This window comes from Protopterus annectens, chromosome 16.part0 (assembly GCF_019279795.1).
Source record: "Protopterus annectens isolate FY-2018-M chromosome 16.part0, PAN1.0, whole genome shotgun sequence".
Lineage (NCBI taxonomy): Eukaryota > Metazoa > Chordata > Ceratodontiformes > Protopteridae > Protopterus > Protopterus annectens.
Genome location: NC_056750.1, coordinates 331,551,013 through 331,571,018, shown reverse-complemented (window position 1 = coordinate 331,571,018; position 20,006 = coordinate 331,551,013). Strand labels below are relative to the sequence as shown.

General features: G+C 38.2%; 1 protein-coding gene across 1 annotated transcript in view; it reads left to right on the top strand.

The window, feature by feature from the left end:
• Positions 1–20,006, top strand: part of SNAPC4 (small nuclear RNA activating complex polypeptide 4) — a 745,673-nt gene that overhangs the window by 703,716 nt on the left and 21,951 nt on the right. Inside the window, exon 23 of the mRNA XM_044058642.1 lies at positions 11,250–11,355. Within this exon, the coding sequence (XP_043914577.1) occupies positions 11,250–11,355 (106 nt within the window). The remainder of the gene's footprint in view (positions 1–11,249; positions 11,356–20,006) is intronic.

Sequence of the window (20,006 nt, the reverse complement as noted above, 5' to 3'; positions counted from 1 at the left end):
TGTGGGTTATTGCAATCTATCTAAAAATAAGTTGGCCATAGTATGGGGATATTGCAGTCTTGCCAAAACTAATAAGTTGGTCATAATTTCTTCCATTTTCCATCACAGTAAATTGTCAACATTGTACACTGTAAGTGACTATTAATAATTTATCATTGGCAGACTGGTGCAGTGACTAGCATTGCCATCTCACAGTTCTTGGTTCACAGGTTGAGTTTTTGGCTGTGATTACTTCTTTGTGGAGTCTGCATTTCCTCCCTTTCTCTGTATAGGTTTTATCCAGGATCTCTGTTGTCTCCCTAAGACCCTTGGTTGTATAAGCAGATTTTTGCATAGGTTTATAGGGGGCCCATCCTGAACCCCAGCTCTGGGCTCCACCTAGTCTAAAACCAACCCTAATGAAAAGTGTGGAGAGATGGTTACTGTAGTTTGCGTGAAGTTTGGTGACAGTTTGTTCCTTATTTATTTAACTTTCCTCACAATGAAAGCTCAGAGATGTGCACAGATTGTCAGTATGGATTAAGTAAGGGCCAGTGTATTCTCTAGAAAGAAGATGGAATGCGTTGCTCACAATCAAACATCAGGCCCATATATATAGTTGGCTATCTTTTGTAGGTAGGGATAAGGAGTTATGCTGTGTATATATATTTGACAGCAACAAGTTGAAATGTATTACTGTGTCTATTTGCTCGTTTACTTTTGTCAAAGTAGTTAACATCAGCGATGTACAATGATGGTGGTTATATTTGGGGGAGCAGGTGTTAGAATACATGCTGTTTATATGAATGACAGTAACAACTGGCAATGTATACCTGTGGCCATTTGTTCTTTCACTTTCATCCTACTCTAACAGCAGAGGGGTACACAAAAGGTGACTATGTTTTGTTAGGGGGGTAGGAAGGCAGGCACTACTCACAGCTATGATTTATATAGTCTCATAAACATTTGTCTTCTCAGTTTATTAGGAAGTAGTGTTTTATTAGCTTTGACCATCAGCTTTGAACACAGCTTTTTTCTTCCTTGAAAGAAAAAAAGACAATCAATTTTTTATGATTCTTTTTCAAGCAATCTATGGGTCAAATGGTTGGGAAAAAAGCTCAGGGGTGGTTTGTTTGGGGGTAGCCTTTTGGGTAGGTTTTAGTAGCTGGTTTACATTTTTCCAAAAATTTGGGGGGTTGTGTTGGTATTTAGTTTGTAATGTCATGTAGTAGGATATTTTGTCCAGCCTAATGCATTTTTTTTTTGCATGGTTGGACAGTTCTTGGTACTTAGGCTTTATGTTTCTTTGTTTTTTGATAGTAAAGCCAGGGAGTGTTTCTGGACTTTAGGATTTGTTTGGTTTCTTTACTGAGCCAGGGGTTTGTAGAGGTTCTAACCTTGATTTTGCACAATGGAGCGACAGTGTCTAGGTGTTGTAGAAATGTTTTGATGAAATATGATACAGCCTGGTCAAGTGGGAAGGTTTTTAGGGGGGTCCAGTCACAGTTACAGAGTAAAGTATTAAGGACCTCAGGAGAGTTTTTTTGTGTTTCTAGTTGATTTATAGTTAGTGATTTTGCATATGCTTGTTCTACTATGTATAAAGCATATTATATTGTGGTCACTTAAGGTGTCTGGGAGACTGCCTGTGTGGGGGTACAATGTGGGATTGTTAGTTAGGACCCAGTCAAGGATGGATTCCCTTTTAGATTTTTTATCACATCTAGTTGGAATTTGGACTAGCTGCTGGTAGCCATGGAGATTTATTAGATTACTTGGTGGTTCTGATACACAGGTGAACCAATCTAAGTTGAAATCCCCCAGAATAAGGGTTTCTTGTAAGTATGTGGAAGAACACCAGGATAAGAAATCTTCAAGGCTAGCAGGTGTATTACCAGGTGGAATATAGATCACGATTGTGGTGATGACCTTTTTGGGGTGAAGTTGAAGTTGTGAGATAAGTATGTCCCAATTATTGGGGGAGGGGTAGGAGTTTGGTATTTGACATAAAGTTAAGTTGGACTTGTACAGTAAGGCAGTTCCACCCCCTTTATGAAGTTGTATGTCTTGTCTAATGATATTGTAGCTGGTAGGGAGAACATCTGAGTTAGTTATGTTTTTATTTAGTCAGATTTCTGTTAAAGCAACTATGTCTGGGGTGTAGTGTGCTATTGTGGCCTGGAGTTCAGGTATTTTATTTTTGATACTTCTAATATTAATATTTAGCATTAAAAGGTGGTTGGTTTTGGTGCTGTTGTTGATTTGCCCAGCGATGAAGATAGTGGGGGTATTATGTTCTGACAATTGTATTGAAGCAGTTTGTGTTGGAGAGGATGCATTTGGGCCTGGGTTGGGGTGGATGTCCCCACTTATGGTGAGCCTGGTGTTAGAATGGTGATACAGATGTTGGAGTTTGGTAATGAGTGTGAGAAAGTATTGTGTTTTTTTTGGAGTAGGAATGAGAGCATATGTGTTTAGTACTGAAATGGTCTGTTATGTAGTTCTTGAACAATTGTGGGCAAATGTTATTATAATGTGCAGTGTCTGTATATGAGAGTGCATAATATAGTGTTATGCTGCTAAGTTTAGGGATATTGCTAAAGTGATAACTTGTGGAGTTATAAAGAATTATGAGAAGACAGACTAGACATAGCTGTGTGATAGTCATGGTTAAGTTGCTTCTAGGTGGATGTCTGGATAGGAATTATAGGGTTGCACTATATGTGGATGGGTAAGTAGTGTGGGGTGATGTAATAATGCCTTGTGGATGGGTAAGTAGTGTGGGGTGATGTAATAATGCATAGCGGGAATGAGAGTGGTTGGGAGTATTGTGTACTGGAGCAAGTGGGTGTGGTGTAATGTGATCTGACTTGAGCTGTGATTGGTGGAGGTGATGTGAGGTTTAGTTATGGTTGCAATTGCTATAAATGTAGAGGTAGTGGAGGCAGGAGGGAATTGGGGGCAGGGCAGAGGAGTGGAGAGAGTCCAAGTGTTAGCGAGGATGAACAGAGTGGGGCAGAGCCCACCAAGACAAGAGTAATGGGCAGCAAAAGGTAAGTGTTACTTTACAAATCTGAACACTGTAACAAATTCCTGAGGTCTAACGGCGTACCAGCAAGCAGAATTCAATTGCTGAAGAGCACTTGTGTCCTGGTGGGAGACTAGAACTTTAAAGATGGCTCCATGCTCAGCAGGATTCTGATATAGACTTAGTATTGGGGGAGAGGGATAGCAAAAGGGGTGTAAACCAGGTGGAATGCAAAGAAACCAGCCAAAACAGAGAGGCAATCAGTGGAAATCTATCAGTGAAGGCCTCAGAGGGGGTGAGTAATAATTCAAACTCTACCTGTAAAGTAAAGGAGAGAAGAGACAGCAAAGTTTATTAAGGTTGGTTCATGGGTTGGTACTAGGCTATCGGCCCTAGGGCCTATACAAGCCTAGCCATAACAATTTCCCGGCTATTTCTTCCCACAATATTTACTTCCCTTGACCCCTGTCTAGCAGGGCAACTGACGTGATCACCGGGGTGAATTTCCTATCTCCCATCCAGTCTTCAAGGTTCCTTTTGAAGAGGACCAAAGAGGCTCTCTGCTTGACATGTATGGGTAGTCTATTCCAGAGCCTGGGGAGTCTCTGGGTCAGGAACCTATCCCTCCAGCATGTTTTGTTCATTGTGATGACAAGGTTTAGATCCCTGGAGCGTGTGGCTCTGAGGGATTGGGATTTCTAAGTGTAGCATGTCCAACAGCTCTGGGTTTGACATGGCCTTGTGTGTTAAGCAGAGATCTCCTCTGAGTAGACGATATGTGACAGAGTATAACTGGAGTTTTTTTAGACGGTCAGCATAGGGCATCTGCGTTAGACCTGTGATTCTTTTACTGTGGTATTTCTGTGGCCTTTCCAGTTGTTGCTGATGTCTTGAGAGGTACACGGGGCGTTGTATTCTATAATGGGTCTAATGAGGGATGAGTACAGTGGGACAATGACCTCCTTTTTTTCTGGATGAAAAGCCCTTAGTGATGAGGTGTGCCACATAGAAGGATTTCCTGACTGTTGTGGCAATGTGGTCATCGAAGGTGAGACCACTGCCCACCTGTGGCCCTAAGTCTCTTCTCACACTTTCGGTGTTTAGTGTACAGCCACCTTTGTGGTAATTCATGGGTACATGTTTTTTCCCAAAGGGGATAACTATACATTTCTTGACATTGAGCTTGAGCCCATGACTCTGGCACCAAGCATCTGTTTCTGTATGTTCCTTTTGTGGAATATCCACATCATTTGGGGATTCAGTAATGGCTCCTGCAAACTTTGTTAGCCAGAGTCCCTTAGTGTTAGCCTGTACTCCAGAGAAGCAGATGCCAAACAAGAGTGATCCCAGGACTGAACCCTGAGGTACTGCACTTGTCTGGAGCTGGATTTGGAGTCACCTACTTTTACAGTGTGGATTCTGTCAGTAAGCCAGTTGGCAACCCATCGAGTGACTTAGGGATTAATGCCCAACTTAGTAAGTTTATCTGTGATCCCAGAGTGGGGGGTGGTGTTGAAGACCTTGGCGAGGTCCATATAGGCTGTGTGGAAGTGTGTCTTCACATTGATTTGCTTATTAGTAACCAATTTGTACACAGATTAGAGTAGCGAGATGCATTAGCAATGAAGGGGAATGTATACAGATGCAAATAAACAGGTGGGGCTCAAGTGATACAAACTAAGGCTGAAAGCACTGAGAGGGCTGCTTGATGGTTAATTTAATCATAGAGATCTGAATTAAATGTATACTGTATATTGGACAGTTAGAATTACTGCACTAGCTGGCGGGGGACACAAGGCTACAACAGTCAGTTTTATTAGCACGCTGAGAATTACTAAGAAACACTGCTAATGTTGTAGCTTCACTCTAATAACACATACAAGTAGAGTGCCTGGGTGGACTGACCCTGCTCTTCAGGCTCAAAATGTACATCCTTGTTTAGTTTTGCAGTACTGATTGCTTCTTAGACTGTATGGGTGGGGTGAAAGCCGCAGACTGCAGAGTTGCTTGAGTGTGCTCCTGCTCTTGAGGCTCAAAATGTACATCCTTGTTTAGTTTTGCAGTACTGATTCCTTCTTAGACTTTATGGGTGGGGTGAAAGCCGTAGACTGCAGAGTTGCTTGAGTGTGCTCCTGCTTTTGAACCTCAAAATGTATATCCTTGTTTAGTTTTGCAGTACTGATTCCTTCTTAGACTCTATGGGTGGGGTGGAAACTGCAGACTGCAGAGTTGCTCGAGTGTGCTCAGCAAGCAGAATTAAATTGCTGAAGAGCACTTGTGTACTGGTGGGAGAGTAGTATAAAAACTGTATTACAATAGGTTTACAGTAGAAGGATTATCTTAATACATTATAAAATTGTCATGGACAATTAGTGGCTACATTATTTGGTAATTTTATATAATAATATATAGCACATTATACAATGGACCGAGATACATTCTAATAGATAAGTGACAGTGATAACACTTTGAGATAAGACAGAATAAGAACACTTTGGTATAAGAAAGAATAAAAATAGAAATAAAAAAAAGATGAGTAAGACCTGTATTTGATAATCTTGAGTAGCATAGCTTAGTTTTCAAACAAGGTAAGTTGTTGTTGTTGTTTGTCTTTCATCTTTTCCCGGTTAGAGGTCGCCACAATGGAACTCCGGTCCGCTAATGATTGGCAGTTGGTTTTTATGGTGTCGAGTTGCCATCCCGACGCCCAGCCTTAAATGAAGGCACGCCCATTCAACGCATGTCTTTCGAACACCCACTCGACCATGGGGAGGACATGCAGACTCCACACAGAAGGCACTACCTCCCCAAGACGAGAATCGAACGGGAGAACCTCTTGCTGTGAGGCAGCAACGCTACTGCTGCACCACCGCAGACGTGGCCTTGCAAACAAGGTAAGTGAACATGAGAAATGTTTCACTTATTACATTGTAAAAGTTGATGTCATATACAATTACAGGATTTGTTTTTAGGGTAGGGAAATATAATAAGATAGTGTATATACACCATGATTTGATTTTAGGGTTAGTGAAATGTAATAAGATAATGTACATACTACGCTGAAAAAAAGACACTGTTATTGGACACAAGTGATTCTGTTAGCCTTGTGTGAATAACATCCTAGGTATGCTGTCTCGTGTAGGACTGCTCATAGGTTCATAGGTAGATACTAGGCTATCGGCCCAAGGGCCTACGTAAGCCTAGCCAACAAGGTTCCCTGGCTTACGCCACCCAAGAAAGTTACTTTCCTGTGCCACTTTCGAGCAGACACACAGAAGTGATCCCCAGGGTGTATTTCCTATTTCCCAGCCACTCAAGATTTTTCTTGAAGAGTGCTAAAGAAGAACTTTGCTTGACACAGATGGGTAGCCTGTTCCAGAGTATGGGAAGTCTCTGGGACAGGAATCTATCCCTCCAGCATGTCCTGCTGCTTTGCAGATTGCATGTATATGTTGTGTATGTAATTTAGCCTGGGTCGGAACAGGTGCATATCCATGAGCTAGCTAAAAGGGTTACTTTCTGTACGGTAATTACAGTGCAATCTTTGCCAGTTAAAGTGTGCTGTAAGGCCAGAAGAGAAGGCTAAAGAGTAAGTCAAAAGTGTGCTAGCTCTTTGTCTAAGGCTGCATTTCATGTAAGGCCAGCCCTGTTGTAATCACAAGTGGTCATCTGAGGTGTAAATACTCAATGTGGCTGGAACGAGTACTGAGGCAAGTCTGAAAGTGCCTGACCTCAGCTTTTGTTTGATCACAGGTAAATAATTATTGACCTGCCATGATATAATCCCACCATATTTCGGTTAACCTGAGACATTCATTTGCTTCCTGCAACCTGCTGTGCTTTGAAGTTAGGTAGGATCAGTCATTAATTATGCCATATTAAAATTAGTTTTTTTTTTTTACTACTGTTGCTGGCTTAGAATCCTTTGAATATGTAGCTTGTGATAAGATTCCTTTTTTTTAAAACAAGAAACATCTTTATTCAGTTGTCAGGTATGACAAAGGTAATCATACATTTATATAAATGAAAACAAACCATATTGACATAATTTTAGTTGTAATCACAAAGCATATTGACATAATTTGGTTGCAAACATTATGCATCATTTACAATCTATCCAGTCATTGTTAGTCAAACATTCTTTTAAAATGTTGCTCACCTCTGCATGCATTGTTCCCACAATTCCCATTTTTTTCTATGTAATTTGCTTCTACCCTTTCTAAGGATCCCAATTCCAATTGTTTTATCTCTGTTACTATATTCAGTGCTTCTAGTACAGTTGGTTTAGACTTTAATTTCCATTTTCCAGTAATTGCTTTTTTTGGCAGCCACCATAATTAGAGTCTGCAATGCTGTACTATGACTAGGCAGTTCTGATTCTGTATCATAGCTCAAAAATATAATTTTCTTAGTTACACCAATTTGCTCACCCAGTATCTCCAAAAGTGTAGTCTGCAGGGAATCTTTACTCATTACACACTCAGAAAATATGTTCCCAGTTACCTCTTTCTTCCCCGTCACACCTCCAACATTTGCTGTCTTCCTGAGGAAAAATTGTTTGGAGTCTACTGTGGGGTATAAAAATGCCCATGTAAACACTTCCAAAGAAAGATTCTAAGTCTTCTAGACTTTTTTGCTTATTTGGGACACGGAAATATTTCCCTCCATTGTTTCTTTGCGAATTGCTTATCCATTCTCTCTTCGTAATCCTTTCTAACCACCTCTGATTGATTCGTATAGTTATCATGCAGTATTTTGTATGCTCTACTGCTACTAATTCCTTTCTGAACAGCAGATTCTGGTTTAGATTCCGCTAAAAACACTACCTGTGCTGGTCTTCTGCTTAGGATCCCCTATTTCTTTCTGTTTGCTTAGGATCCCCTATTTCTTTCTGTTTACTTGTGCTCTAATATCAATCATTGCTAGGGAAGGCAGTCTTTAGCCTGCAGTCTAAATAAGTTATTGGCCTCTTCCCATTCTATTACCTTTCCTTCTCTAATTATTTGCTCCCAATGCCAGTTTTCGCCAATAAATTCCAAACCCCTCTTGCCTATTGTTTGTATCCCTAACTGCAGTCATCCTTATCAGCAGAATGTCCTTTTTCCATTCCCATTTTGGCTTAGTTCTTAGAATGCTTTCTGCTACTTTATGAATATAATATTGTGTATGGTTATTGTTATTCTCCTTAAGGATCTGCACCCAAAATCACAGTCTCTGCTTGTTTCTTGAGCTTCCCACTGTTTCATCATCCCTTTCCACTTTGAATTATAGGTTTCTGCTTGTGCTATGTATAAAGAGTCTTAACTGTGTAGCTCTGAAATACCCCTTCAAATCGGATAATCCCAAACCAACTTGTTCTAATGGAAGATTCAGCTTATCCCACTTGACTCTTGCCGTCTTCCCCTCCCAGATAAAATCCTTCAGCTCTTTATTAATTGCTATCCACAGCTTCTTCTCTGGTTGATAAAAATATGCCTGACCTGTGTATAAAACTAAAGGGACTAAAAACATTTTAAGTGCTTGTATCTTGCAATCCATGTCTGTGTAACAGAGCTTCAAATTTCTAATTTCTCAGTTTTTGTATTTTGTTTAGTCTCATCCAATATATCCTTGGTTGCCATACCAGAATCCTATTTAATCCATACTCCTCTGTGTACTTCATTTTATCATGTCCCCATAAGTATGGGGATTGCTGAACCAATTCTTGTGTGCGTGTATAATTTACAGCTATTGCCTTTGTTTTAGCTTCATTAATTTTGTCTCCTGAAAAGACGTGAAACTACCTCAGAATGTTCCACAACACTGAAATGTCCTTTTCTTGTTTCATCAGGTATAAAATAATATGATCTGCAAATAAAGCCAGCTTTTCTTGACTACCATACCAGTTATATCCTTGAATGTCTGAGTCCCTTATTTTGTCAGTGGTTCTAAATATAATGCAAATAAAGGGGAAGGAGGACACACCTTCCTGGTTCCTCTGCTCAAACAGAAATTATCAGAGAGGAACACACACACTTTAATTTATATTCACCTCTCTGATCCCTCATAAATCCTCCTAATCAACCTTATAATTCTATCAGGAAATGCAAATGCTTCCTTTGCCCTGCTCATAAACTCCAGTGTACTCTGTCAGATGTTTTCTGTGCATCAAGACCCACCAACAACAGTGGTATTTTCTTACATTCTGCTTCTGTTTTGGATCATCAGTGTTCTGTTAATATTGTCAAATGTTTGCTTTCCCTCCAGCAAACCACATTAATCCATATCTGTCGATTTTGGCATCACTTTAGCCATTCTTATAACCATTATAGGTATAAACCCTTTATAATCATGGTTTAGGGTGATAAGATTCTTATGCTTTTTTTTACAAAGGAACAATAGCCACATTTTATCATACAGTGTATTTGCATCTACAAAAATGCCCATGTTCATTGTGCCATGCACCTTACTTTTTCTACTACAAACATCGTCTGAATAAAGTTCTGTACTGCATTATGTCTTTGCTGCATCATCTTATTAAAGTCTGGACCATTTTCCCCTGTCACCATTAGAAATGGGATACACACCAGCTGGCTAACCCATTTAACTAAATACAAGTAAAATAATTAAAAGGAAATATTTTTGTACTGATTATTCCCAAGTGTGCTAGGACTTAATTAACAAAGAAAAATATTTTCATCGGCTATACATTTTAGCAGAGACTTGTGTTTTCATATAGGCTGGGATGCTGGATCCCCAGTTATAACCATATTTTAACATTTTGATGTCAGTTTTCATTGTTATCAAGACTTGCCTTATTATTTGTGGCACTGTTACTGTGCTGTATTGTCCTGGCCTGTAAGGTAGCTATACACATACACTTTGAAAATGACTATTGAGTGACACTGCACAGTGAAGCCCTGAATTGAAGCCGTAATATGTGTATGCAGTGTATGCCAAAAGTAATAATGATGCCTGACTTGGAGCCTGCATTTACTTCAGATGGATGCATTCTTTCATATTCTGAACTGCTGCAGCTTGTAATGTTTCATCTTTGGACCTCAATCATGAACTCTTGGAGTTTCACTGTGCTGCTTTGCACAGTGAAGCCTAAAACATTTTGGGGTGCAATACTTATTGGAGCCCTCATATGATTGTTTAAAAATCTGGTCTAAAGCTTAATTGCAGTTGTCAAAGCCACAAGGTTATCTTCACTTGAGGTGAACATTATTGAGCAAGCATGCACACTGATGTTTAATGTATCTAAGCACACAGGAGCAGGTTCTTAACTGTAGGCTTATTATAGGCTTTCTTGAGGTCACGTGGCACAGATATATTCAGTCTGAGAGTTGCTGGCTTTTAGTTATTTATTTATTTTTTTAAACTATTAGTTAAAATAAAAAATCTTCACGCTTGGTAGGATTTTGACTCCTGTGTGTGGAAGTAATTTAACTTTGCTTATGTGTCGGTCTTGATTCTTTGAGGCTTGGGTTCGATACTTGACGTAGCACTTCCAGCAGCTGTAGCTTCACATACTGATCTGGGTGTAGAAACTTCAAAGGTTCTAGTTCCTGTTTCTTTTAGACAAAGATATCTGTAGAAGGATTCAGAGAGAGTTAACTGAAAGAAAGTTCTGTTGTGATGGTAATTTAGTAGCATATCTGTTGTACGTGTTTGGTAGTCTGTTAAGAATATATTTATATATGTGTGGGTGTGGGTGTGTGTTTGTGTGTATATTTAAGATACATTTATATATATATGTACATATATATATATATATATATATATATATATACATACACACACACACATATATATATATATATATATATATATATATATAGTATGTATGTATATATAGTGCTACTTTTCTGACACTTAGCCAGTAGGAATTGAGTTAACATAGCTAAACTGTGTAGATGTTTGTATTTATCAGTGATTTGTTATCCTAGACAAAACCTTAAACTTGAAAAAGTTATTGGTGCTGTCATCTAAAATGACAAAAATGTTGGCATCTGTGTACATGATACAAATGTATGTGTAGGATGGGATAGTGTCTTACGTTATAGTTGAAAACACAGAAACCAAGCAACCTAGTTAAGCAATTTAGTTAAGGATTCATGATCCATTGCATTTCTGTATCATAGTTTAAATGTTTTTCCCGCTTTTTTAAATTCATATTCACTTGTATGTACATTTTGTTACAACTGAGTAATAGATTGTTCAGACATTAATATGAATTATTTTGGATTTTTTTTTTTAGGAAATGCAGGATGGCGATGGCACTGACACTGATGCGTCTTCTGGGCAGAATGCAAGCAGTCTGACTACTGGCTTCATAAAAGCTAGGAGTATGCGTCTAAGAAAACGTACGTACATATAAATAACCTAGGTTTGTGTTTGCTTTTCATGTTGAAAAGGTGCGTTTGGCCTATACAATAGAACACTTCATTTAAATGGATTGTTGCTAAGTGAATTAATCATAGCAGTGATTGTGTAGACTGTCAAACCTCCATTTAGAGCAAAAGTGAAGATGGACATCCTGGAAATGGGCAACGCATGACAGTTCCCGCTTTGCACGTCATTAGAGTAGTCAGTAACAAAAAGAAAACAGCTCCTAATTCCCATTTTTCAGGTTTTGTCAGACTCCTTAAACAAACAGACCTTAGGTTTGTTGAAAACAGGAACAACTTACCAGCTAATAAATCATGTCAGATACTGGGCACTTAGCAGAGGAGGTCAGTAGGGTTCTGCTGACAGCAATGATGGTTTACCTATTTTTCCTCGATGATTTTTCTGCTGTTGCAAAGTAAGTAGTTATTTCTTTGATGTGTTTAATTGAATGTGAATGTTGCTACAGTACTAAATTAGATTAAAATATTTCTGAAATAGTGGCTTACAAGTCATTCATATTTTCCCATAAGTTCAGAGCAGCTTTTATTTAAACCAGTGGGAGGGAGGGTGAGCAGGTCAGCAGACAAAACGGGGAGTTGTCTAATTCCATTTTTGTACTTTGTACTTTTTTTTTTTTTGTTTGTTTTTTTGCTATTTGGGTGTTTATTTGTTGTATTTTTTCTAATTTTGCACCTCTCTGTGCTTTCTTTCTTTTACATATTTGGTGTTTCTCTGATGTACTGTATCTAATTTTCATAGTACAGATAGACAGTTATTGTTTTGAAATCCTGGCATCCAAGTAAGTCACAAGTGTATATCCCAAACGTTTCAAGCAGCTATTATTTGGAGCCTTACCGTGTCCCAGCCATTGACATAGAGCCATTCAAAGAGTTTCAAATGTATTGGCTCACATATGAATTTTCTAGTGCCAGCATTTTATTTTCCACCCATGATCACTGCAAAGTTTGCAAAAGCTTTTACAAAACAAATGCTTACCTTCAAGGAACAAATGTGATTTAAAATTTTAAGGAGCTCAGATAAACGCTGTTTTTGCTGACAAAGGCAAACATTTTATATAAAAGGCATTTTGAAGTCAGTAAGCTTATACCTAGATCCATCATCCTTTGATAACCATTGCTTCTATGGTAACTTGACTGTTACCACTGTTGTGTTCATCAGCAATCTGCAGTCCTCTTGGTTTTTCTTTATCTTTGGTGAGAAACAGCTTCATGTCGCTATAGCTGCAATCAAAAATCCAACAGTAGAATTGCAGGAATTAAAATAGCATGTTTGATTTTTCCCATCCTGTCCACAATGCTGGCAGCCTTGAGTCAGTTAGCAGTCTAGATACCACAGGAGGTGTGTGTGTGTGTGTGTGTGTGTGTGTGTGTGTGTGTGTGTGTGTGTGTGTGTGTGTGTGTGTGTGTGTGTGTGTGTGTGTGTGTTGATGGTGCTGGGGGATAAGATAAAGCAACCAATGCCCGCTCTCCTGTTTGTGCACCGATTATTAATTATGGGCTCAGGCTAGAAGAGGCTTTATCACAGTTCACATATGGAAGTACATTAAGTGAAGAAGAGTCCCCCCATATGTGTCCAGCAGTTGGTTTACTTGTCATAAGATCGAAATTCAAAATGTAAAGCTGTTATTTTACCTAATTAGTTAGTCGCAATTCATGATTAGATGTTGGTCAGAATGTTGAAATTAATCCTTTGTGTGAAAATTCGACTTTAGATTATGTGCGAATCCTCCCTTCACCGATCACGTTTAGCATGAAATAGCAATTCCCGAATATGTGTTAATGACCGCATTGATATAAAATGCACATATTGATGTAATTTCTGAAAAAAGCCCTTAACATAAATAGTACCATTCAAAGCAAATGGTGTATACTTAAACCACCATCCAGTGTGAAGTGAACATGTTGCAAACGTGTAGCATAAATAGGAAAATCATCCAGTTATATTAGCATAAATAGGAAAATCATCCAGTTATATTTGCATATATTAAAGTAACGGTTGTTAATATATAGAAGGTAGTTGTATATGTGCTAACACTGCACTTGTAAATGTTAGAATGAGCAGTGCAAAGCAACTAGTTTAACTAGTCCACATGAGGTCATCTCATCCCTGCGTTCCAGTAGTCACATGAACTGGGATTCCTTATTATGTAATCGTCTCTGTTTAGGTGATGATGGCACACATGACAGTAAACCACTTTTCAAATCTTCCATATGATTTTGTTCTAAACAGATGGTATGCAAGACATCTGTAATAAACAACAGTTTTTTGCCTAGTAGGCTTCGTAACCACCGATGCCATCCCTCCACTGTATTCTGGCTTCTCGGATACCCCTGTAAGCAAGTTTCCCAATGGTTCCAGAATGGCACGTCAAACAATGGAGGTAGTCTTTCACAGGTAGCACTTCTTACGCCATACCTTCTTGGTCTTCCCAAAATGTAATTGTTACAAAAGAAATCACATAATGTCATCCAGCATCAGGCATGTCAGCTGCAATGTCCTCCAACATAGATAGCACTGACTCAGATGATACGAATGCTAAAGCAGGTATCTGCTTACAAAGTAGTGCAAATTGTGTATCATTTCCGAATAAAGATGCCAACCTCAACTTCTGTATTTGCTGCCATAGCAGCTGGCAAAGATGGAACCAGCATCCCTTAGGCAAACTTTCAGGGAAATTCCTAGATATACAATTCACTGCCCCTTTTTCAAAGTCGCTTAGAATCATGTTTGGTTTTAAGACTAGTTGAAAATCACTGCATAGTTGGATAACAGCCTTCCAAAAATGATCATAACATTCTTCGGTCTTTGAAGGCAATATGCCGTACACCACAGGGATTACCTTGCCTTCAAATGTTCCTGTGATACTGCAATGGATGGAGTACACCTGTCTGCACTCCCATGTGCTAATTGGAAAGGTGCCATCCACCAATATAAATTTTGATGGGCAAAGCATCCGGAAGTTACCCTCATTTGTCAGTATTGACTGAATTACTGGTGATGTGCGTGTGATGAGCAATGAATGTGCCATTTTTTATTGGAAGCATATCTGCCGACAGCTGTGTGAGGGACTCCAGGCTACACATACTTGCCATTCTGTTCTTACGGTGTAGCCTATGAACTGTTTGCTTGAGAGCATCGGTGTCGGTGTTTGGTAGACTAGTAACTACATCACTAGATGTTCCTACCAAAACCTCACCCTACATGGATCTTCCAGGGTCTGCTCTGCTCTTCACTTTATAGCTTGCCGTACCTTCCTTTCCTCATGTTGTACTATGTCTGGTCCATAAAAATGGGAAGTACTTTTTTCCAACTTTTCACCCTCAACAGACTCTTCTGTGATCCAAAGGCCCTTACATCTGTCACTGTTCTTCTTTATGCAACACCAGTACCTTCTAGTATCAGTACATTTCTCCAAATAATACTGGTATCCATCCACACTAAGCATTTTCCGACCTTTTTGGGAGAATATAGTTTGATATATTGCGCCAGTTGTACCTGGACAGTCTGTGCCAGCACTTCGATGTGACATCATGTGTACTCACACCTGCAATACATAGTAGTAATTAACACTGTCTGGCACTTGCATACCTTACTTTTCAGCTCGTTTAGCATATAGTTTCTATCTCAAAAAACCACGCCCATGTAGAGGAAAACACCAATTCATGACTGCATACTAGCATCGCGTGTCTCCATATTTGAACATATACACACTAATAACCACTATTTGCACTCAAATTATATTGACATATTCCTAGATTAACTTAAAGCATTACGAAGTTAGCCGTACATTCAATGTTTCCATGTAGCACAGGTCATACCGAATTAGTTCACCGCATGGATACACTCCTAAAGGATCCCTGTAATCACAGCTACCATTAAATATTCCTTCAGACTTTGCACTATTGCACTAAGCTTTGTAAAGCACACCTGCTTTTCAGTCGCGTACATTGCATTCATGTTATCATATGGTACACCCATTTTTTTTTTCATTTTAAATAGGTTTTCAACAATAATGGTGTGCAACGGAAATAGAAGAACATTAAAAACAACCGGAGGTATCAGGATACACAAATACAGTGTGGCATATGTATGTATACCACATAATTATGCATATTGACAACATCCTACATAGAATACTTTTCAACAAACTCAGACATACCTAACTGTCAAGACCTATTCACTAAAAATAATACTACATACATTGCATTAACGTATCTACAATTATACCTTGTGGACAGGAAACTCTACTAAGACATTTGATCTGTCCCTACTTTCACATCACTATTTACAGATCCCAGTTCACGATACATGTCTCTTCCTCTAATAAATACTTACAGATACAAACAAGATATCATCTTCCAGTCAAGCTGCTGCACTACTGAGCTACTCCATTAGAGAACCTGTACAAACGTACTAAATACCGGAAATAACATTGCCAACGTCATTTCTCCGAGCCAACATTCCTGTAATACTTGAACGAAGATACGTTATCGAGTTTATGTTCTCGAATGCAGTTATGTATTCAGTGTTCGGATGGCAACTTAAGTGATGTTTGGAAAACATATTTTTGACCATGTAAGTTTTGGATATGTCACTTTCATGGAGATGACTTTCACAGTTATAATAGTAAACTATGTCCAGCTACCCACAATCTGCAAATAAGGCATTTTTGGGACTATATTTGATCATTTGGTATTTGGGATTTGTGATAATGGGCAACAAGGGTGCTGGACAAGTTGTACACCACACAGATGCTGGGCAAGCACAAAAGGAAAAAGATGTTTTTAATGATTTTGCCTAATGCATTTCAAATCGTATATCTATTTTTGAAATAAATTTATCATAGATACATTTTTCTGACATTCTTATAAGTACACGAACAGTTAAATTATGGAGACAGAACTCAGATGAACTAGTGGTTTTGAAATTCAGCTTTTTGAAGATTTTTTTTCTTTCTTCGGTACAGGCCTTTGTTTAGTTTTCCAGTCTTGTTCCTGTTGTAATAACTTTTTGAACTAATTTTCATCAGAAACGCACTTGATTTTGCAGTTGTTTTTCAGTAATGCTTGCAGTGGTCTGAAAACAGCACCCCATGTTCAATATTCCTCTTGATTGTAATGCCTGGAAACTGAGCATTTTTCAGAAAACTATATTTTCTGTAAGAAGTTCTATGAACTTATCCTGTTGTACAGGACAGAATGCATCTCAGACATTTGGTGGAGTATTCATTCACACAATATAATATAATACTTCCACTACCCAGCTTACAGAGAAACTTGCCTGAAATGTTATTATAACATACTTTGATTGTGGAGTTCACATCTTGGTAACCCAGCCACTTTTGAATGTTCAGTCAACCATCTGTAGACAGCACCATTACACATATCCACCTATGTACCAGAGGTGTCCTACAACTTTGGTATTATAACATTGTATAATCTAAAAAAATGTCATGTCAACTAATAATAACCTAATGCATTCATAAACATCACATATTTTATTTTCAGCTTCTATTTCATAATCCTTTAATAAAATAAATCTCTTTTTTGGCTGTCCTATTTATATGTTATCACTTTTCTCATTTTTAGGAATGCAGTTAAAATAAAAATAATTGTAATCTTTAGACTTCAAATTTAGAGCCATTTGTCAAATCGATAAATCAAAAACTTTAGGACAGGAAAGGAACCCAGCCCTTCTCTCCCTCACAAATGCAGTTACTGATGTACAAGGGCATCTACCAAACCCAGTGTCTAAACTGATGTAACAAGAGTATGGCCAATTATGAAGTAGTGATAAATCCTATTTTTATAACTACACACTGAGTCAGATGCGATAAGTTAAAGCATTGCTGGGATCAAATTCCCTAGCAGCTTATTAAAAGCTTATGAAATAATGTTATCAGGTTCCAAGAAAGGGATCTTACTTCTTTACTAGAGAGAGTAAATAAATGATTGTAAAACACCCCACTCTACTTGGTCATCCAGCCCAGACATTCAGTAAACTCATAAATGTCTCTTCCATCAAAGGAGACTGATTTCATCATCCCCACCAGTGTTGAGGATATATTTTTGTAGGGTGAAGACCTCTGATTCAGCTGCATATGGGGGGGGGGGGTTGGTTCATGGAGTGAGACAATCTAAAAAAATACATTCTCATAAACAAGAGTTAGATGAGGAAAATGGAATTATTAGGACATAGTCACATTGCTGTCTCTTCCAAACACATTAGATGACCTGATTTCTTCCATAGTAATAGCAATCAGCACTGCATTATCATATCTTGATGATGTCTTGGATGTACATAGTAGGCAACCCCGTTCTTTGAAGTTTTAGTGGATACAATCCAGCTTCTATAAACATAAAACTAAAAATACACTGTTGTACCCTCACTTCATCATATCAACAGCTTACCAAGTATGTCACGTTACCAGTAACTCCCAAAATAATAAAACCAATACTGGATCCTCCCCTAGCCACATATTAACATCAGTTCTCATCACCTGGTTTTTACAGTTAACAAAAAAAGAGGTAGACTGCAGGCACAGAAAAATTATTAAACTTCATCAGAATATCACAAAAAATGTTATCACCATTTTTAAATGACTCAGCAACCAATGAAAATTTAGAATTCCACACTACTATATTATATAGCAAAGAATTAAAATTCCCTCTATATGGAAAAAAATAATTTGACTTAATATAAAAGTCTAAATTTCCTAAATCCATTATATACAGTGCCAAGAAATTATTTTATTCTACCTTTATTTCTGTCTTGCCCACATAAAATTTTAGACATGTATCACATAGGTCCGATATACTACACCATTTGATAAACAGTTGTAAGCAATATCACAACCAATGGTTTTATGATAGGATTCAGCAAATACACAAGGGCCAGTATAAAGTTTAACTGTAAAAGGCTCACATGTACATGCCTTTTTATTTTGAAGTCTGTGACCTCATCATAAATTAGAGTTATATTCAAATAAACTTTTGCAATTCTCTGACCTTCTGTTAACAAAAGCAGATTCTTAGCCTGCTGCCTGAAACAAATCACTGTTACCTTTTAGGATAGTGCAGTTTTTATTGCCAGAAGATTAGCAGTTTATATGCTACTAATTGTTCATCCAGATCAATCTGGCATCATTAAAGGGTGAACCACCTCTGACATTTTTTTTAAAAACAACTCTCTTAATTGAAGATGCAGTAGAGAAATAAAAAAAAATGTTCTTGGCAAGCATGGATGCAGAGAAAGCATTTGATAAGTAGACTTGAGACTTTTTTTCTTCTAACACTTCAACACATGGGATTCCCAGACTCTTATTTCACTAATTAGAAGCTTATAAACAGTGTCCAGAATTAAACAGGGTGCAAAGTTATCTGCTTGATTGACTATAACTAGAGGATTTCGCCAGGGGGTGGTGTCTATTATCACTTCTTCTCTTTACTGTATACTTACAGCTTTTCACTGCAAAAATATGTTTTGCTAATCACTGGTTTATACTTTTGGGAGAAAAGAACATAAACTGTCATTATACATAGGTGAATTAATCCCATGCCTCACTAATCCAGAAAATGATCTTCCCCTGGTCATTAAGTTGTTAAAACAGTTTGGCAGGGTACCAGGCTATAAAATCAATGTTTCTAAGACTGAAACAGTCACAGTGAATTTCCATCCATCTGTACTATTTAGCAGACTTTTTCAAAAATAGTAGATAAAAACATGATGACAATTCTTGGATTTAATTCAAAGACCTGTGGAGCTGACTGCTGCACGTATCCTTCAGAAAGCTAGGGAATTGGTAGAGGTGGAATTTGTTATTTAGATATGACCCAAGAAATACAAGCCTGTTCCTGGTTTATTCTCCTGTCAGTTTTACACACTTACGGCCAAACATGCAGTTTAAACTTGCCAATATTACTCAAGCTGAAAAAAATAGTCGTTAAACTTTTTAACACAATGCATGGTGCAGCGGTTAGCATTATCTTCTCAGAGCAAGAGGTTCTGCAGTTAAATTTTCGTCTGGGGTGCCTTCTGTGTTGAGTCTTCATGTCCTCCATGCATTCACGTGGGTTTCCTCCAGGTTCTCCAGTTTCCTCCCACATTCCAAAGATATACATCTGGAGCATTTCTTCCCGGGCCTCTACTGAAAATGGGCTTTGTCCCAGTAGGACTTTCCCGGTAAACAAATGTTTAATTATGGGCTAACTCCTGTCATGGAATTCAAGCAGAGATTTTAACATTGCCTGTGGCAATATGACTCCAGCATTTTGAATTATGCATCAAAGTTGTTAGATTTAAAGGGAAATTCTGCCCTATCATACAGTTTAACTCATTTCTTAGGTTTCTATTCTCTCTCTGCAGTATGGTTCCAGTATTGTGTAGGTACCAGAAACCTGCTTCTACTTTTTAAAACTTTCATTTCCTTGCATTGGAATCAAAGGAAGAGAAAGTCCACTTACTTTTTTAAGCTTAACTTCTCACATACTTTGCAGAGGAATTTGTCTCTGCCTGCATGACATATCGTAGACGTAGATAAATCTGTAGTTTAACCTGTCAGATACTGCTGTCAGTCGTAGATGGGCAATTAGTCCTGCTAATGTCA